The 22476-nt window shown below is 30.3% G+C and overlaps 1 protein-coding gene across 6 annotated transcripts in view; it reads left to right on the top strand.

Annotated features, from left to right (window-relative positions):
* The window catches only part of LOC124531991 (CUGBP Elav-like family member 1), a 366498-nt gene that overhangs the window by 239555 nt on the left and 104467 nt on the right, over positions 1 to 22476 (top strand). For 3 of the 6 annotated variants that reach the window (XM_047106600.1, XM_047106599.1, XM_047106598.1), the window contains exons 1-4: positions 2607 to 2820; positions 14369 to 14468; positions 19453 to 19573; positions 22367 to 22449. In XM_047106600.1, coding sequence (XP_046962556.1) covers positions 2687 to 2820; positions 14369 to 14468; positions 19453 to 19573; positions 22367 to 22449 — 438 coding nt within the window. In that variant the 5' untranslated portion in view covers positions 2607 to 2686. Of the gene's footprint in view, positions 1 to 2606; positions 2821 to 13588; positions 13690 to 14368; positions 14469 to 19452; positions 19574 to 22366; positions 22450 to 22476 lie in introns of those variants that run through there. The other 3 variants (XM_047106602.1, XM_047106601.1, XM_047106603.1) reach the window with 2 other exon arrangements.

The raw sequence follows: 22476 nt of genomic DNA, 5'->3' as shown, positions 1-22476 counted from the left end.
ACTTTCTAAACTTATCGTTTGCGGTGCTTTGGATACGATTTTATTGTTAGAGATCAACTAAGATATGGAAGAAACTCGGAACTCGGTTGTAAAATATGGACACTGTTATCCTAAAATATTTACATCAATTACAAATTTTAATACAACTTATATTAATAGCTAGGCCTACTAATAAATATAAATCTTATTAAAAAAAAAGGAGTATTCATGATAAAATAATAGGCGTTGATTTAGTATTTGTTGATTTTCAGGCGGGATATATATAAATTTAATCGTATTTGATTGACATGCATTCTATAAATTAGCGGAAAAACGTAATTAATGACTTGATAAAACCTTCTTTTCGAACCAGTAGCTTTTCATCCAATTCAATTCTGCAACATGCTGATTTATACGGTTTTGTAATTTTACTTGAAAAATTTTTTTTTCAAGTAAAAATTTAATTTGTATATTGAATTTGATGTTTTCCATTAACTTCATCGTACAACTCTTGTCACGTCATTTCATATATCCCTTCTACAAAATTTTCACCTCTCTGTAGAATTGCGAAAATTCGGTAGGTTGGTCATTCGTCTGGATTTCGTCCAACACGTCAGATATTTTACATTTGCCCGGCTCGTGCTGAAACGCCATTAATAAGAATCATTTTGATACGTTCATTTAAAATTTTTAATTTTGTGTTATTCGTTAAAGTATTAACGTTATCAAAGGACGGTTTTTTTGTGAATTTATGTAAAATAGTAGGTATCGATTCATTACTTACTTTACGACTGTCCTTTTTTGAATATTTGGTAACAAGGAAAAATGTAAATACAATCTCAGTCGTAATATTTGTCAGCAATATCATTTGTATGATTCTGTTTCAATCAAAAAAACTTCTAAGCAATGTGTAAAAATATACATACTTTGCACAATTTTATTTCCTACTTAGATGTCGCTCCCGATGTCCCTATCGTTTGACTTTGAAGACTTAAATACAGTTGTGACTACCGCAAACATTTTAAAGTAGATTAGTCATTACACTCATTGCTTTGTATTCACATTTCATTTTTATATTAGAAGCGAAAGCGATATATTTACACAGCATAGATCGCAAATTAATTTCATTCATCCAACCATTCAGCCTTTAAAGGTTGAACTCTGTTCGTCACAGGCCTCCCCTAATTGACGTATTTCTGACCGGTTAGATGTCATGCCGTCAGTTCTATTAATTTAGATCGTTAGTCCAGTTTATATTTACCTTTTTATGTGAGGACCTCTATTCACAATTTTTTCACACCCATCGGTTATCAGCCCAACGCACGAATCGGACTGCTCATTGCCTTCATCTTGCTATTATTGCGAAATATCTCGATTTAATTAACTTTTAAATATTATTATAGAAATAAATAATATTTATTTATAGCTCCGCAGTCCGCTCACTGAGAAAAATAGACACATTATCATGTGTTTTTCTTTTTTAATTTGAAAAAACTTATATCATTATAAAGTCATTAACATAAAAAGCATATAGATGTTTGGCAGAGCAACAACCACTCAGCACTTGGCAAGCCCCGCGAAAACTATTATCTGTTGGAGAGCTTTAATCGAATTTAATCTGAAATTAGCGCTTGCGTGCTTACTCAATATTAAAAAAGAAACAGTATTATAACTCTATAACATTGCACTTAAATAATTCTGATCTGCTATTTAATTAAAGGTGTACTTGCAAGCAACCATAATATTAATAGATTATGAATAAATTTATTATTAATTATAGATGATAACCTAACTAATAAATGATTAATAATAATTAATGTTTGATAAATTTGGTATTATGAGCTATGGCTTTTGGTGCAACCACTTATACCCTCGCGGTCTACTATTGACATTTTTAACGATAATGGTGGCAGAAAAATTAAGACCTGCAGCATGTGTAGATGAGAAATTACATGCACTATGGCGAAAATAACTAATATAAAATTTTAACAAAGAAATTTACCATTTCATAAATTATTTATTTTTTCTAACCTCAAATGTTTTTCTTTCAATTTTTCCAAACCGGTTTATAAATAAGATCAAAACGCAACAAACATTGAAAATAAAATCTGATTTAATACTTTTATGATCCGGTCAGTAAGAAAAAGAAGTAGTAGTAGTATATATGTAAAAGAGATATTGGCTTTTTTGGATTTCGTTTACGTCAGACTGTATCTTATTGCTGCTTAATTTTGTCAGGCGTATTAATAACATTTGATTTTATTTTTGTGTTTGCTGATGATGATGAACATGATTATTTCTACTTTATTAATTGATTATTTCTTATAAAACTTACTTTACTCAAACAAATAAAATGAAATATCGCAACTGCAGTTACAATAATTATATTATCTAACAGTGTCGCGTTGAAGAACTTGCAATAAAGAAAGTGCATTTAGACATTAGTGGCATATGTGTAATTGTGTTTGTGGTTGAGGATATCAAAAATATGACGGTGAGATGTCACAGCCGGACAGGACACTGACCCGAATCGTTATTTGATCAAACATTAGAACGCGTGTGAGTGTCAGGTGGCGATGACGCGGGGGGAGGGTGTACCCCCGCGCTTATCAGGAGATAAGCCGGCGGTTGATAACGGCGGACTCGCAAACGTAGGCGAGGCTTCACCGTGACCAGGCCGCTTGGAACCCAGCGGCCGCCGCCCGCCATGCTGCACTCGTTGAACGCACTCGCCGGCAAGATATCGCCGGGCGGCGGCCTCGACTCGAACGCGAATAGACACTCGCATCCGAACAGGAATCACAAGACTACGTCGCCATCGTCGCCGTACTCCAAGACGAAGTAAGTGCTCTCATAATATTCCTTCCTGAAACACGCAATCGAAACTTGTACAGTCACTGATAATACAGCCGCTTGGAGCTGCGTAATGTCGGCTGTATGCGCACGCGCATCGTGTCGTTATGATGTTGAGATAAAAGTATATTATGAGCTTAAAATACTATAATAAAAAAATTATAAAAGGTTATATGCATGCGCTTTAAATTTAAGACGTTCCTAGTTGAAAAAATTAAACTTACTCACAGGTATTTTTGCTACGAATGTCTTTTATAAGAACGATACCATGAAAATTTTATTGACTTATTGGTATACGCTATCAGATTTAAAAGAATAAAAAAAGGAAAACGTAATAATTGTAATGAATTTACTGAAACAAACTTAAATAAAGGTAGCTTTCATTGAGTTTTATAAGTTATGATGAGATGTGTTTGTTTCCATACAATGCTAAACAACACGAATAACTTTGTTTCTTCATGATATTGCATTACATACGGAACCCTACCGATTCCGTAGAATCCGACTACTTTTTCCGAGTACGTGATTGAAAGGAATTTTATTTTATTACAATTGAATAACAATCTAATCATCAGATGAAATTGACTTATTAGACGAGTTTACTTTTAATCAAATCTCTAATATACTTTCTGATTTTGTTAACTCCTCTTTAACTTTTGGCCCAAGTGCTGTTATAACTTTTAAAACTTTGAAACTTTGCTTACATGATCTCTTTAAGACTCTACTTAACTCATATCTTTAATTAAACTTAACTGGAGAACTCATTTACAAAGACTTATATAAAACAAAACGGGCAAAAGTTTAGCCTTAATTAGCTCATTGTAAACCTGAGAATACGAACGCAGTTTTATTAATTAAATGAAAGAAAAAAACCTTTTCAATATTAGGGATACGTTTACACATTATATAAAAAAAATAAAGCTTCGATAACGTTAATACAGCGTTTATCGTTTTACTACTAATACAACGTTTTTATTGCTAAAAACATTAAGTAAATTCGATTAAATTCTTTGCTTAATGTTTAATGGACCGGCTACACGCAACGACTTACGTCTAGTTAACGTTTTGTTTTGCGCATTCGAGCTGCAAAAATACATTATACTGTACTCCACTTGTATGGTAGAAGTAATTTTGTCCTACTACGTACAGTACAGTATAGCTTAGCGTAATCAATTCTTAGAAAACGTTGGCTATACAACCTTGTATTCATGGCTTTGACATAGCCATTTGTTTATGATTGACCTAATATTCAGTGTTCACCACTGCTTACATATATTGGTTGTGTAGGAAATATTTATCATATCTCCCAACACCAATGTACTTCCAAAATTGGGAACTCAGATTTAATTGTACCCTTGTGCCTGGAAATTGATCTGATGCTCATTGGCACACTATCTATAAGTATCGATTAATTGATCTCTTGTAGGCGTCAGATAAATTTATTTTTTTTGATAAAAAAAAACTAGTATTCTATAGCTTACCCTTTCCAGTCGACTAGACTTCATGGCGTATAGCAGCCTAGACTAGCCTAAAACGCCAGTCAGACATTGATTATTTGAAAAAAAGATTATTGTTATGTTTTTGTCACGTTTGCGGGTCACGTGTATCTCTTTCAACAAAGATTAGTCACTCCAATGCATCTTCAAGACTTCGTTTCGTATATTGATATAATCAATTTGTTAAACTACGTTATTTTATATTTTTGTTCAAAATTAAAACAAAATACACTTTAATGAAGTCAATAAACACACAAACACATTTTCACGTTGTTCAAAAATATAAATTATAAGTAATCGCACCACCGATTTCGAATATCAGAAAAACCGGTAAGAAGCCGAGTTGTTACTCATTTCCAAAAATATAATTACCTATTTTGATGGTATAAAAATAAATTTATAAACAATGTATACTGTATACTAACGATTTCTACCGCGAATATTTATCAACTGTATAATTTTGTTTATCTCTAGATAGATTCTTTTAATGGGGTTTAACATTATTTAATAAATTTCATTTATTTGTATTTAACTAAAAGAAAATCTTGATTATTGTTGTAAGATATTAATTTAAGTAGAAACAAGTATAAATCATTGAAAATAAGTTACAAAATAATAGTAACATATTTTTAGCTCATAAGCTGAGTCATTGTTTTATTAGCTTAGAATATGCCACGAAGCATAAACTTAACGTACCTTATTTAATTTCAAACTGTCTATATACTGTGCTAAATGTAATTATTGATCATTATTTATTAATATAAATAGGAGTGAAATAATAAATTAAAAACACATTCACGATTTTTGTCTCTTTCAGCAAATTGTATCTCAAAACACGCTCAGTATAAGAACGATATTTTAGAGAATCTTTATCTACAATGTAAATAAGATAAGATATGCAGAATAAACAAAATATAGGCCAATGGATAAAATGGTTTCATTTTAATGATGTCACTCGAAACGTCATCGAGGTTTTAGTTTTCTTATCACAGCATTAGATACATAACTAATAACAAAACACATTCGATTTGGACTTGTATAAGAAGTTCATCCGGTGATGTAGCTTTGGAGGAATGAGTAAAGCTGGGTGGGTACCGATGCCACAATACTTTTCTGCTGTGTCTACGTTAGCAGTGAGTGAGACGGGCACGCCAGCGCTGAGACGACGAGACGATTAAACGAAGTAACAATATGTGCGAATAAGAAGTCCGCCTATAACAAGAAAAACAATCAAGTAAAAAATCAGCCTCTTAATTAACTAGCATTTTTTTACTTCATACAAGTTTGATATGCGAATAGAAGCATGATATTGTTTTTTTTTTCAGATATACTAAAAGTTACCTTGTAATATTAAAAATTATATACAACTAAAATAAATAAAATATAATAAGAATCATCAACATATAGGAATATAATTTACCAAGATTTATTAATTTAACAACTGAATGCAATTATGATAGCGTAGACGACAAACATAGGTACAAATATTCATTTATAAAGAACAGCGCGGAACCAATTTTTTTGTTTTTAAATTCAAAAAGTAAGTCAATTAAACGATACAGGCGTCAATGCGTATCGACACATTCAGTCGGTTGACATTTTGATTTTTGTAGTCACCGTATAAAGTTTCATTAATCTTCGTACATTATGGTCGTACAAAATTAGCACTATACAATTAATATCCAGGTACAATATTAATTCCCCAGCGTGTGTAACAAAACTAATGACCCATAACTGCCGCTAATGTAATTCGATCAATATGGTTTATTGTATCTGCAACGTCACGTCATTTTTATTTATTGAGATATAGTATCAAAAGTAAATAGAATTGATAAATATTTGTCATGCTATTATCACAATAAATAATTATATAATGTTCAATGTAATACTTTATATAAAATACAATCCTGTCCATGCTTTTGTTTAACTTGCGATTGTCTGACCCTGTCGTAATAATAATCGTACAAATTCCACGCACGTCCGACTTTACCGTGAAATTTTATTTTATTCGCTATATCGCTAAAACGACTTTTGTCCTAAACGCTTCTGATATTTGTAACGGAAATATCACCGTCTAGTCGTTTAATTAAATGATAATTTTGGAAAGATTTTGTACTTATTTCAAGAACGAGAAAAGTGACTCGATTCTTTGCTATGGATTATAATTCAAACCTTTTTCAAATTACTTCCAAAGCAAGAGTCTATAGTTCTTGTAAATTATTATGTATGTTATACTATGCCCAAGAAGTTTTTACAAAGCGTGTTATCGTTCCCTCTGTCGTAATATTAATTTCTCCCCGCATGTGCCGCAACTAATAACGCTCGGCTGTCACAAATGTCACTCGCTATATTTGTTTTATTTTATCTGTAACGCTGTTTACTGTTATGTACTTACACCGTGTAAAAGAATAAATTTCGTTAAAATAGATTTGTTATAGATTTTATTTATCGTATTATATTTTTATGTAGTACTTATAAAAATCAAAAATAATACAATACATTTGGAATATTTTATCTTACCGGAAAATGACATTTTAAGAAAACTTCGTTTGACGGAAAAGTATCTCAGTAATAGTACAACCAATAAAAAAGTGTAAGTACAGCTTAAATGGATCACTCAACAACACCCTCCATAGAAACAAATGTATATAGCTTTATTATTTTTAATATTTTGGTTTCGTACTTTTTTTAGGTGCATGCAAAGATTGATAAGTTAACATAATTATTATGACCATCTTTCTTACAAAAACATATTTAAATGGAGAATTTAACAAGAAATATTTTATCTCTTCCTTGATAAAATGAGTAGCAACATCCATTACGCCTCTAAATTACACATTATTATGTAAATAATGCTAATGATCCGGGTGAATTTTGTGTTTTGATTTCTAAATGCGAAGAGACACATTTTTTTTAATGAGGAAGTAAAGTAATTAATACGTTTTCTTTATAATTAGCGTCAGATAGTATTTTACAAAACAGTAATTTAATACATAAAAGTTTAATTGTTAAAAAAAATACCTCTACAATATGTGTGTGATGAATAATATTTGGCATCCCAACCTGATAATTAGCAACATTATTATCCTCCCAGAAATTTTCCTATCAGGTATATCCGACGGTCGACTCTAGTGTCTGGCACGCTTTATGTTCAAATTAAATAGGACGCGCTTCCTGGTTTTCTGTTACTCACTTCCGTCCCTTTTCACGGAATCACTCGCAGGAAAGCAAGAGGATAGATGTTAAATCAACAAAACATGATACTCTTAAATCCTATATATTAATAGCGTAAGCCAATTTTTGTCCTAGTCGAAGTCGAAAATCGGTTATGGTGTTATTTTGAAGAGCTTTTATTTATAAATTGTTACTATTTAACAAAGAATTAATTTTTGAGAACAGAAATGTTTATTGGCCGGGTACAGATCGGCGTTATGTAAAACGTGATAGTGTTAGTATACGAAGAAATTAAATCAAAGCAAAATCTGTCAAAAATTAAGGTTTCAAGTTTGTAAATATCTTTTGTTTAAACGCGAAGTATCGCGTGCTACCCTCTTCTAATTATTATTATTGCCGACTAGATGAGACATGCGGTTTCGAAATGTATTTTTCATACACGTCATGTTGACTGCTTCCCTACGAATGGCTCAATAAAAACCTCAGCCGCAGCGCCACTTATCATTTCCAGATTCTGTCATTTACTTTTTTGGCACTAAACCAAAATATATTGCGAATATGAGCCATGCTCGTTCATAAATACAGTTTTTTAAATGACTCAACTACAGCGCCATCTGTCAGATACTATCAGAGCATTGAACTATTATTCCAACAAAACAGATATATTGCTTGTGTTAGTGTGATACTAATATATTACGACTTATTTCGTACTATCTATTTTTGTTTATTATATTCTATATATTTACAATATGTGTCTCTGGGTTTTACCCGCTTTAACTATTACATTAAGTAATGGAAAATCCTAAAATATAACAGTATTAGTATAAGTGTTATTTATTTTAAATGTTTGTAATTCGAAGACGTGATGTTTAGCCAGAATCAATTTTGTTTTCCCTTATGAATGCGATAATTTTCCGCAGTAAAAGTATATATAATTATTTTTAACCCAGAAAATTAATTATCACCTTGCCAAATTTCATCAAAATCTGCCAAGTTATATCAAGTGTTAATTCGTTGGATATAACGGACGTACCGAAAACACACTCAGAAGGAATTAAAATGATATTTTTAAGGTCTGTATGGTCTGTATGAATAAAATAATCCAAATATTAGTATACCTTAGCATACGCATAGCATAGAATAATCAGTAACGAATCGCCCTAATGATTCTCCGTATAGGGATGATATCAAGCTGGGGTACTTATTATTACAATATTTGGGGAATATATTTACTCAGATAACTTTTGTCAGCATGTGTGACATTACGTATTATCATATATATAAAAAAATATGTCAGTCTATTTTTGGAGATTAATAACTTTGGATACTGTCTGATCGATTGCTGTGAACTTTGGCACTTATATATACAAGAAAAGGCTTTATATTCCTTACACTACTACAATGGCTATGCTATGTAATTAAATTTACCGTTAAACTTATTACTATAACAACCAATATGATATGTACATATACACAGAGGCACCACGATATCTAATAGACTTGTTTAGTTACAGCCATAAAATAATAAAAAAAAATTAATTTGTAATGTCAGTATCAACTGTCATCTGTGCTATTTCAGATACAGACAAAAATTAAATTTAAAAAAGGAAAATACTTCGTTATTTTTTTGTCACTTTAAAATTTATGAAAAAGAAATAAAAAGAACGCACTTAATGCAATGATCATGTTTTTAATAAAACTCGATTTGTATGCATATGAAAAATAAAATTGTACCGGATTATTTCATTCGTTAGTATATTTTTCGAATGCGCTTTAGTTAGCGCTTTAATTGCTATATTTCATACTCTCATTCGTTGTTAATAAAATTTTAAAAATGGAAACTGGTTGGCGGTATACGCCTATAATGAAATCATCTTTCAGTATTACGTTCAATATAATAGAAAAGTCTTTAATTTTTTTTTTCATTCAATTGTAAGTTTCAATATATTTGTGCGGATATAACGAAATGTTGTGTTATTAGAAGCGCATTAATAATCGCATATGTAAATGTAAATTTATTTTTGGGTTCAAGTTACGATTTTAAATATTTATAAAAAAAATATTTGTATTTTACAATAGATAAGTATATACATTTCGTTGACCTTACGCGGAGTATGAACGAATCAGTGGTATAAGAAAAACATAAAAGTATACGAAAACCAGTTTATATATTATAAAGATATTTTTTACAGTTTACAAACAGAATCGCTATTCGGCAGCAAAAGTATGCTATAAGGTTGGCATAAGTAATCTTATAGCCCATCAGACTAGAAGATTAAATTAAAAGACAAAAAAAAAAACAATAATAATATATTTTAATGTATGACAATTGCCTACTACTTACTCATAACTAAAAACAGCTAAATATAAATTTACAACTTATAAACCATACAAAACATCTGCACATTTTTATAAATACGAATTTAACCCTTATTGTTGAATAACTAGAGTGAAAATAGCATCAACAAAGATAAACGATGTTATTTTAAGCTTTATTATTAAAACCGTTGTATCGATCGATAGATAAGAGATAACATTCAAGCACCGTTTATATTGTTCAACACATTACCTGAGATACATTTTTTTTTTATTAAACACTGTAAACCAATAACAATTTAATTTCCAGGCTACCTTATGCCTGCAAATTAGTAAAAAGTTGGGTGACTTAATTGGCAAATACTATGATCAGAAAAAATAAGTTATAAAGCGAAAAAAGACACCTGTTAAAAGTAACCTAAAAAATTTCACGGGCAACATTGAAATTTTACGTCATAAATACTTTGATATAAATTATTATTAGTTTTGATAATAAAATATTTATCTACAATATTTACAGGAAATATTCAAAAGTAAAGAAACATAGAAATGTCCCACTGCTCGGCGGCCTTCTAGTTTTGAGAAGGTTTAGAATTCATTCCACCATGCTGCCACATTGTGCGCCGAATAAAGTTGTAATTTTTCTTCCACCACATGAAGGTTAGCCAACCAAGTTTTCCTTCGCCCCGATTATGACATGGATTATTAACACAAAACATACTGGTATCAATACCATATCATGCACTCAAATGTTATTCGAAAAATATAACTTAGATCATTACATTAATTAATTTCGCGATCTTGAGCTTGCTTTGGGATCGTCACTAGATTATCCTAATGCTTCAATTATTATTAGGGTACAATTGATGAGCATTGATAACTCATTATCTAATAAAACTATAGAGCAGTAAAAATAATCACCCCACTGAGAACAGCTAACTGAATAATATCTGAAGCGTGGCAATGGATTTATTTTAGTCGTCTCTATGTTATAAGAATAAAACATATAATACCTACAGTATTATCAAAGAACTGAAAATGACTAACGAGGTCAATCACTTTATTTTGTACAAATTTTGTCTTGGTACTAAGTATTGTTTAATTTCGATTTGAATACTGAATGAGCCAATGTAAATACAGACACAAGGAACATCACCATAGTTCCCAAGGTTGGTGGCGCATTGACGATGTAAGGAATGGTTAATATTTCTTACAATTGCTCGCTACGTGCCGGCCTATATCATAAAAAAGACTGGCAAGAAAACAAAGTGCATTCGAAAAATATCGAAGTGATTTCAAACTTAGCTGCGTCTAAATTATTCATTACAATTCGTCGAATGTTGTTCATGTAATTAATCGAATAGAGATTTGGCACTTTGACTTATGCATAAACAAAATCGTTATTGCTGTAATAATATTGTCTCGGTTCGCGAATGTGTTATATTTCCATCATAATTCCTTTCAATCATTGTAAATTCATAACTAGAGTGAAAGATCAGAATGTTCCACTAAATGAAACGTTTTAATATTACAATAATAAATTCAAGCTTGTAATGACAACATATTTTTGAAAATTATGTAATTCTAACATATATAGCATTAAAATATTATTTTTGATATGTGGTAAACTCAGTGAAGCTACTCTGAGGCACGAGTCAAGATACTATTCCCTCCTTGCAAAATTTTACTTTAGTTCCATAACTAGAATAATACCCATGTATTATTCTTCTATTCATTATTATTAAAAAATATATATATTTTATAAGCAATAAATGTTAAAATTCTTACAATCATCGGCAAACCATTCAATAGGTTGCCAGCCTAAAAGAAATTCGACTCATATTGAATATAACACCAATGCTAATGGCATGGGATTTTAGTAGCAATAAATTTTCAATAATTTTTCAATATTTACTACCTTTATAAAACATCAAGCAGCTGATTTAGGTCAACGATGCTTACCCAGCGATATCAAATAATATACTCTAACGCGACTAGCGAACGATCAGTACGCAATATGTTTGTATATTATGCCTTAATTTTTTTTCCTAAAAGTTATAATTCGTTGTGAGTAATTAATGGTTATTAAAATATAATTAAGGCTGTAATATAATATACTACATTTAAAAAAGCACATATTTTTATCTGTGATCAGCTATTCTCTCAATTTTGTTTAGTGTTGGACGAATTATTTTTTTAAACTGTTTAAAAATAGTTGGATAAATAAGGTGACGTTCGAAGCAATTTGATTTTTCGCCTGAAATAAGTCTACTAAATTAAATATGACTAGAGAACATACGTCGTCACAGGTTTCCTTGCAATAAAATCTATTTTGAAGTTGAAACCCTAAATTGCACGAAACCACGCCTATCTTCTGAATACGATGATATCGTCCTACCTGATTTCGGTCACGGCGGTCAATCTATTTTAATCAATCAATCAATCAATGAAAAATATACTTTATTCAATTAGGCTTTTACAAGCACTTTTGAATCGTCATTTAACAACTATACTAAAATAAGAATCGGCAAGAAACTCAGTAGTTACTCTTTTAATCAATCTGAAGAGAGACCAACCAACACAGCACATATTATAAGTGCGTAAGTGTGTGTGCAAACATAGGTGAACTCGCTATCCCCTAAATCTCATAACCCGATGTGACGGCAATTTCGAAAATGGTATTGGACGCAGGAGATCAAGTATCTTTGCTTACCGAGGCACATGGGTTAACGCTTCCAATTACCAGACTCCAGGCTGTTACTGTTATTTTAGGCAGAAACAACCATTAGCCCAGAACCTCAGGATCTAAGGCTTCATATACCCCAATACCAACGAGACAGGCCTCTGAAGATCACTATATCTATGTATTTACCAGTGATATTATACATTATAGCTCAGCCTGCATGGCATCTAATACAAAGATCAATCAAAACTGCACAAAAACAAAATATCATATAATAAATAGGTTCTCTTTAATATGGCTACACTTGATTTTTTTATTGCTCTCGGTCATGAGAAAATGTGAATTTATTTTTATATCTCCGACTTCCGACATCGCTGCGAGGTAAAATAAATATGCCGCCTAGTCATAAGCTGTTATACTCAAAATTGGTTCGGTAGTTATTCTTAATACTCTCGAACAATAAAGTAACTTAGGGTCTTGCTATTTATATAATTATAGATTTTAAGGATAATTTTACAATTTATATATTAAACGTTTATTTAATTAGAATAACTGATTAGTATCTTGTAGTTACACCTACGTTTAATTTAATCGTTATTGTATAACAATTTGTTGTGATCTTTTCAGTTGTGTTAGTAAGCCAACAAAAATAAAACATAATATAACGTTATTAACTAATAAGCAATAATTATTAAAAAAAAAAAAACGAAAACCAGCGATTTTAATCATGAGTAAATGATAACTTTATTACATTTTATATAACAGCAATAAGAGTTTGGTTAAAGCAACCTCATTGCTAATGGAGCATCTATTTAAAATTTACTCATAAAATTTATCCACATTCACTGACATGCCTAGTAAAATATTATCTAATAATCTTTCAATATATTAATTGTCAAATCATAAATATTAGTACGTCATGTAAAAAATATTTGATGTATTCATTAATAAATAAGGGAATTTTATAAATGTTCATAATGTGGGTAGTCGTGAAAAATGATGTAAATTATCTGCCAACATTGCAAAGACTGGTATTCATGTTATAACCTGCGCTCTCCTAGTAGATCGAGTTTGATAAGTGATAACTCGGTGTAATCGAGCGATGTACGCCCTTATCAGTGATAAGAACCAAGCAAACAAGTACGCCGACTATGGAGTGTGGAATTGTGGCTTTTCTAGAACAAAAAGGTACAATATTACATCGTATTACGTTACACAGTCATCGTACTAAAATTTATAACATTTATTATTGTACTAACACGGTGTATTCTTGTAAGTTTTAGAAACGCTCTTTTTGATTATGTACAATTGAAATGTAAAAATAATATTAAGAATACAGTCTTGAAATATTTTATCTTAAATAATCCTTAAGTATTTCATGTGTTGTTTGAATGCGTTATATAAATGTATGTGCTTATCTTATCTTCACTTAAAACATATGTACATATTAATATTTGAAAAAAATATACGGTATATTTTAAGAAAATATATTACTTTCTAATCTTGCTGATAAATAATTCACACATTTATTTTTATATACACGAAATATCGTGTATATAAAAAGCTAAGCTATTTACAGATATAGTATTCAGGATCTTTAAGTTATGCGAAATAATTTTCGTACATATTTTTGAAATCGGAACCCTTTGCTTTATATAAATACATACGCGTGGAGTGATTTAATATTACAGACATATATTTTTTTTAATATAGACTTCCGACAAATTATATTATTATTAAATTGAATATAATTTTGTAACTAAGAAAAAAATTACAACAAAGTCTTTTTATAAATGGATTATATTTTGTTCATTATGATGAAAATGTCTAGGGATTTATTTTAACTTAAAAATGTTTTTTGTTCCAGTGGGATGAATATGAACATAAACAACAACAACAGCACAAGCATCAACAATAATAACAATGACGAAAAACCAAGTGAAATGCCGGACCCTGATTACATAAAGGTAAATGTTTTTCTGTATTTTATAATTACGCACTAGGAGTCTCCCGAGAATCTTCGCTTTTATTTAAAATAATTGGAATTTCTCGATATCAATTTTCTTTAATTTGGTTACTCTCTTACCTGCCAGTTTTTCTGCTCACTAATATTAAATCTGTTAAACCACCATAATTTAATAAATTGCAAATATTAATCCTCTTTTCGTTTCTACACATCTGTGGTTATATCTTCAAACGAAGATCATACCCGATTTTCTATGCGTTATCATCCTGTAATTAATGCGAGAAAAATCGGCTTACCTTTTAATATGTGAAATTAATTTAGCTGATATTTCAATTAAAAATTTAAAAGTCAAAATCAAATTGAAAATATACTTTATTAAAGTAAGATAAAAGGTACTTTAAATCGTCATTTTTACAAATCTATATTTTAAGCGTAAAGATACCACCGATTCGGAATGTATATTATATCGAGAAGAACCAGCAAGAAACTCAACAGTTACGTCACACCACTAAAAGTCTGTTCAAAATTTCAGCTTCATCAGAGGGAGAATTGGTTTTAAATTTACTTTAAGCATTAATGCTACACCGAATTTATTAAGAGCTTAATATATTATTATTCTATGTAATTTATTATTACACTGCTATTAACATGATTGAAATTATAAAACAATTTCGTTTATCCCTAACTCATCACTTCGTTAAGCAAAGAGGCTAATAGGGCCGTAGCCTGGGGCATCAACTAGTATTAACCTATTTATCTTAGTTTATGAAACTGTTGATGTTTACGTTAGAATGTTTATGAATAATTTTCCTATAGACCTTTTTATTTTTTTTTAATGGAAGAATGTGAACTAAAACACATTTTAGTTATTGAGAAATAGCCATATAAGGAACAAATGCAGTATATATTCTAGAATCCAGATGTCATTGACGATTGGCACTTTCTGTGGTATATTGTTATTAATATTATTACACTTTTAAGATTTCATTTTGATAAATTATATATTAATTACTGATTATTAGAAAATATTCGTAAAATTTTTGTAGCAGCCTTCACTTGTACCTGCGTAATTTATAAAAGCAGTATGTAAAAAAAGTACGATTTGACATCTTGAAAATTTCTCAAGTTATCTTAGATCGGATGATGGAACCAGGAGATGAAGTTGAAGCAAATTTGCTAAGAATTTGCTATTCAAGATAAGAAATTCAGTTCAGTTATTAGTTGAAAATTTAATTGTTACATAATATTTTGTATTATTTTTTATCACTTAACGCATTGAAAGCGGATAATTCTAATGAATTAACTTTTTAACCTGCACTTTATTCGAATCAGCGGTTGAAATTACGAAATTTGAAGGTTATTTTTTCCTTGCTTATACAATAATAGGAAGTAAAATAGCAGTATTTTGATGGTCCACTTCTGTTCTTCTTTTTGAGTAAGAAGTTTCCGAGCTTACTCAACCACGCTACTACATGAACTGGTTGGTGGGTGCAAGTGAACGGTTTTAATCTTTGGCATGAAGGTTTGCTCGTGATGTTTTCCTGTATCATCGACCACGAGATAAATTGTAAACATAAATTAAGTAAAGTTATGAATTATACGAATCCATTGGTGTTTGTCCGGGTTCAAGCTCAGAATCATCGGTGTTAACCGATTCACAGATTAAAATTATATTATCTCTGGCCCATTACGGCTCCTAACCTAATAAAATATTAAAGAAGTCATCTAAACCGGTAAATCAGTTCTAAAACAAAAAACAAAACCTCGTTATATATTTTAGTTCGTTAAAAATATATAATTCTGAGAGGTGTAACTTATGAGTGGTCTTACCGCCATACACAGAACAAATCCAAAGTACTCTGATACTGAAGCCTCGAGATGAAGTAAATCCCAGCGCATTTGCAACAAGTTTCGCGAGAATGTGAGTTAAATTCGAATCAGTAGAGGTATTCTTTAAAAATAAACTCATCGCAGGACACGAGCGTGAAATATCAGAATATGTTAAGCGGTATACAAACAGTATTTCAAGACTGTGATTCGAAGGAATTCTTACAAATTCGGACTTCTGGGTGCAGAGTATAGTGCACTCGTTTAAAATATTAATCTGTTCATAATATTATTCGTTATTTCTTCTTAATGATTTCAGATTTGTATTGATTTCAACGTAATCTAATTAGATATTTAAAGTCACGTATGTGTAATACGCTTTAGAAATGTGCATAGGTTGCTGCTTCTTTTTTCAAAAACAGTAAATAACATTGAGTTAATACATATACGAAACTGAAGCTTCATCATCAACAATCATAAATATTATTTTTTAGTAAAACAAGGTAACCATTTCAAATTAAACAAAAATCGAAACAGTATTGAAATATTAGTTAGTTCAAAAATGCTGCTACACCGTGAAAAGTAAACTATTGTCTAATTAATATTCTATCTAATATAAGTATATATTTTATATACCTGTAGACTACGTATCCATAGATAGTTAAGGCCTATGGTTATTTTAAATTCCGTCCATTGTTTCACAAATAACAAAGCTTTCAATTATTTATTTGCAAATTCCATTAATTTCCATTTAATCCACTAATTTATTAGTGTTACAGTATTATATCCGAAAATATTGGATTTTGTTGCTACCGGGCAATGTAAAAAAAATACGCAGACACATTGAAATAACATAAATAATATATAAAAACGCAAGGCCTGATAGCGCTTTTGTGGATGTAATAATAAATAAGTATTATATAATCTTTAACTCATAAAGTAATTATTATTCACAAATTTTATATTTTTTTATTATTCGGTACAAATATTTCATTACACAAACATTACATAAATATTTAGACTAAAATCAATATCAGTTACAACTACCGATATACATTATACATCATTTAGCATAATAATAATATAATAGCTATATATCTATTAGTACTTGTTGTCGCCCGCGGCATACGGCATGGCGGTTCGCTCATGTTTTAGGCGTTACTCGTCTGGTGTTAGATAGTTTGCTTCATAACAAATGTCATCAGTTTCGGTCAGTGGTTTGGCCGTTAAAATGTCACAGACTAAGCTACTTTACGTTACTTTAAAATATTGATACAGTCTTATCAAAAAAAAAATATATTACAAGTGTCTATTTCATATATTTACCATACCACCAGGTATTAGCTTGAGAGTGTGTGAATGGTCAGGTCTAAGATGTCATTTATTTTTTATTTGTATCCCTTACAATTTTTATATGCGAAATTATATAAAGATTTGATCTAGTAGTCGAGACATGAAAGCGTTGCAAACGAAACAAATAAAAAACACAATTTCACACTCACGAAATTAATTGGATTAATAGCTTAATTTCAGACTTTAGTTTTTAATTTTCGAGCGAGAACTGATCCCTGCATCCATTCACCTGAAGCAACGTTATCACTTTGTCATTCATGCGAGCGTTTAATTTAGGCGAGTACTGTACTGTAACATGGATGTAATCACGTTGCGAACGCGTGCACCAAATTTCAAGTGACCGACTTCCAGGACGATAACGTCACTATCATTCAATGGAACGATATTTTCACACTATTTAAATGTATACGTTTCTTTTTTTTTGATAAAAATATAACATAAAATTAAGATGAGCTATGTTAGGTTGAAATTCTACTAAAATTATTAGTAAAATATAACCACATATTACACCATTTGTTTTCAACGTCAGGTTATGTAAAATGGTAGGTACTTGTTGGGAATAGACCTCATCTTTGTTAAATATTAAAAATCAATAAAAATAAGTATGGCAACATTTACTATTTTAGAATATCTGGTAGGTATTAAGAAAGTTTAACTAAACCATTTGAAACATTGAAATCGTTTATCATAAAGTCAATAAACTTTGAACTTGACGCGCTAAACTCAAAAGATCTTTTACCTTTAATAAATTTACGATATTTAAAGGAATTACGTTTGGATTGATGGCTTTTGTGTGGTTTCTCAGAGAACGCCGTGTGGCGACGTAAAAACGATTGAGTGATTATTGAACAGCAACTTTAATTAAGCAATTTGAAATGTAATACATTTAAAATGTAAATACAACTTAGTGTATTAGGATTGAAAATTCTGTTACGAGGGCAACCTATACAAAGAGGTCAAGTTAAATAACAGCTTGTATAATAATATTCATCATATTATTATTACTGATTTTTCCCTTAAATTTTTAAACTAAAGAAAGCTGAAAACTTTTACATTTACAAAATTCGCTTCCACATATACATACTATATATGTATTTATTTCCATCGCAGAGATGAAGACAACCACACCTTCGAATACGGTTTTCCAATTTTTGTACTAATATGAAAAGTTGTATTGAACTAATTATCCATTTTAATTTTACTTTCAAAGTTGAAATAATGATTACGTAGACATTGAAACGTCATTTTTTCGAAAATCCCTAATTGATATCAAAGATTATGCAAGATCTCGATCACCAATGTATCACGTCGATTCGGTCTCCAGTTAAGCCAAAAATTTGTCCTCTTGTGGTTGCAATGCGCTATTAGAGTCTTTATCAGTTTCAACTCCAAAAATACTTATAAAATATTTTATTTTAGAAGTTAAGTTGTGTGAATTTATTTTAACAAGCTTGTAAATTTTATTTATTTTCTTAGTAGGCATTACACGTACGAGTATTTGACAGAAATTTCAAAGCAAATATAAAATTCTATTATCCAACGTCCTCTGTATCTGTACACTTGACCCGTGCTGTGTATTCTAGTGGATTATTTTAATTATGTCAATATATCACTTCATTTTCGTATTTTAAAATATCTGCTTCTATTTCTTTCGAGAGTTTATGACGAAATTTTTATTCTTTTAAAAATTAAAAATATTGAGTTTTTTTTTTCGTTTTCTGACACAAGTTATATTTTTTTTAAATCTACTGAACGTGCTATGTTTTATTTCTGTATGTACATTTTTTTTTATTTTTCTATTCCAGATGTTCGTTGGTCAAGTACCTAGAAGTATGGACGAGAATGATCTCCGACTCATGTTCGAGGAGTTTGGGAGGGTGCATCAGATTAATGTGTTGAGGGACAAGATAACTGGAGCGAGTAAAGGTCAGCCACGCTTGAAACTAGATTTGAAAATTAGATTAGCGACTCTATTATTAACAATCTCTGATTATGTAACAAAAGTCAGACGAAGCACGCGAAACATTATAGTGAAGCCAAAAAATCGAATTCAAAATAAAAATCGAATACACATTCTCGTTAGTTAATCCCTTTGCGCTTTATCTGCCTTTTGTTTTATAATCTGAGAGAACAAATATATTAAACAATATTCAGTATTCACAGAATGTTGATTATTATAATTTTATTATGTAAAAATATATAGAAACTGTAGGTAAATGTGTAATTTTTACAAGCACGTGAAGAAATAGAAAAAACATTATACGAATGGCAACATTAGATTCTCTGTAAAAAAAATATTATATGGTTCATAATAGTGTTGTTTTAAACTCTAACATAAATGCTATTTATTTAATTGTTTATGGAGTACAAAATCCTCTGGAGTACAAAAATACTCTGTAGATTAGATAGGTGTGATCAAAGCTTAATAAATGATCCAAATCGCTATCGTATAATAATGTCCTTCGACAGAGTTTCTATAATACTATATTTTGTCGTGATAATTTACAGTATGGTTTTTTTGTATATTTTTGGCAGATTTCAATTACATCATACTTTTATATTACTCAAAAAAATATGTCAACGTAAAATTACCTAAGAGAATAAAATATTCAATTCAATTTGAGAGCAGAAGGAGCGTTGTTAGCAAGCCTTGGCAACATTGTCAGGGAACAGGTTGATATCTTTAATTGAATTCAGTTTATTTGACAGGCAGTGTCATGTCCGGACCAGAACTTTTAAATTATGAAACGAAGACAAAAAAATATTCTTCCTGTAATGTTTACTAAAACCTTAATTTTATAAATTTACTTTTACGCTCTAAATTTATATTAAAACTAAAGTATAGTAAGTATTATGTTTTCGATTATATTAACAAAGTAAATCATTTAAGTCTTTGGAACATGATGATACGAAAATCATTCATTTTTATTGAAATTATAAAAATAAAATGTGCTCTATCTTTTTAAACTGTCAACGTGACTAAACCATTCCGGATAATTTTTGATTCGTTGAAAATTTTATATCCCTTCTGCCTGTCATTATACTAACTTATTCCCATTAAACCAAAAAACAGCAAAATATACTATATAGATGATGATTACAGATTGTACCTTCCTAAACGAGCCGGCATAAAACTCCACCGCCATTAAATTCATCATAAGGATTCAGCAATAAAGTTATTACACATATTTTATTGTTATATTAACATTTTTATGTTATCGACTTTACGAAGTGCCTTATCGAACTTGTTACTTTTTAAATTATTTTCTTAATGTTCGATTAGAATAACTTTCGACGCAATTTATTTTTCTTATCGTTTTGTATCCACTTTGGTATTTCTTTTATTGATACATTTACAAAGTTAGAATCTCACTTATAGCATTGTTTTATTATTGAAATGTTTTGATTTAATTATTATAGTCGTACATCAATGATATACAATATTTTATGATGTTATTTCATGTTCTACTCGATAACAAGGTTTTATATACATTTTATATCTAAATATATGTTATATTATAATACAGTAAAACATTTATTTAATCTGCTAAAGGAATATCTAAAAGTTTATTGTGTGTAATTTTAGTTACATATGATTATTATAATTACTCAAGTTTACAATTATAATTCTATTTTAGATTAAAGGTAATGCTATGAATGAAAATATGTAGTATGTAGGAATTTTCTTCAAGTTAGGTAAGGAGATGGCAGGTATATATTTCTTTGATTTTCTTTCGAAACATGCAGGTCACGAATGTTTTCTTTTAACGTCAGGTGAAACTGCGCTCTAGAGAAATTTAACGTGCTTGTACGAATTGGTACTGAAAATCCTTTCTTAATACCAACTTAGGAAACAATTCAAAGAGCTATCTATCACCGAAGCTCTCACCTTGTTATATTATCCTGGTACCTCTGTGATGTTATTTAAACCTATATTGCTAGGTATGAAAAGTGTCACGGTAACAAAAATTTAAACTAAAATGTACATAAACGTCACACAATTTTTCAAAAATAGTATGAATGAAATAGTTTAATCAAATACAGCCCGGAGACCCGTCTCCGCGCGTGTCAGACGTCACTGTGTAACGAAACAAAGCCTCGGCACGTTACGTTGCGTTACATGTTGACATTTTTGTTGCTTTGTTACGCGTATTCATATGAAAAAGCACCTTTTGTAAGTACTCGTGCAAATAACAAGAGCTTTGTTTAATTTCACGTGCACTAACAATATTTTCCAAGCGTCAGTCAAGGAGAATAAAGTATAATTTAATATTTTGCTAGTGGCTTTCGTTGAGCTGTTACAATTATTATTATTATTTCTTAACTACAATGTTTGTATCAGCTTAAGTTAGACTTCCTTCATAGCAAAAGAAAGAGTTAGTTAATTCAACGGTAGTAAAAGTCTGTCTAAGTGATTTTTGTTCCTTATTAAATACAACTACGTCCAGTTATATAAAAAAATGTCTCGTAGGCGAGACCATCCTTTTACTAAGTTTTAATTATTATATTATTTAATTTATATGTTTGTTTTACAGACGTTACCTATTATTGTTTACTTGTTCGTGTATAGATTATAGGAAGCTGCGGCGAAGAAAATCGGCGAGTATCTCTTGTCCACCGAAAAAGCATTATGTAATTAAGTGATTGTAACGTTAGTAGTTTCTTCCCTGTCTGTCCGTGTGTGTTGTTACGTTACGTTAGTGTGCGCTTCTGTTGCAGGGTGCTGTTTTGTGACGTTTTTCACGCGGAAAGCGGCGTTGAAAGCCCAGGACGCTTTGCACAATATCAAAACGTTAAGCGGGGTAAGTGCGTTTTATATGTTACTCCCA

This window comes from Vanessa cardui, chromosome 8 (assembly GCF_905220365.1).
Source record: "Vanessa cardui chromosome 8, ilVanCard2.1, whole genome shotgun sequence".
Lineage (NCBI taxonomy): Eukaryota > Metazoa > Arthropoda > Insecta > Lepidoptera > Nymphalidae > Vanessa > Vanessa cardui.
Note: the sequence above shows the minus strand (reverse complement) of the source record. Positions and strands in the feature narration are given on the sequence as shown.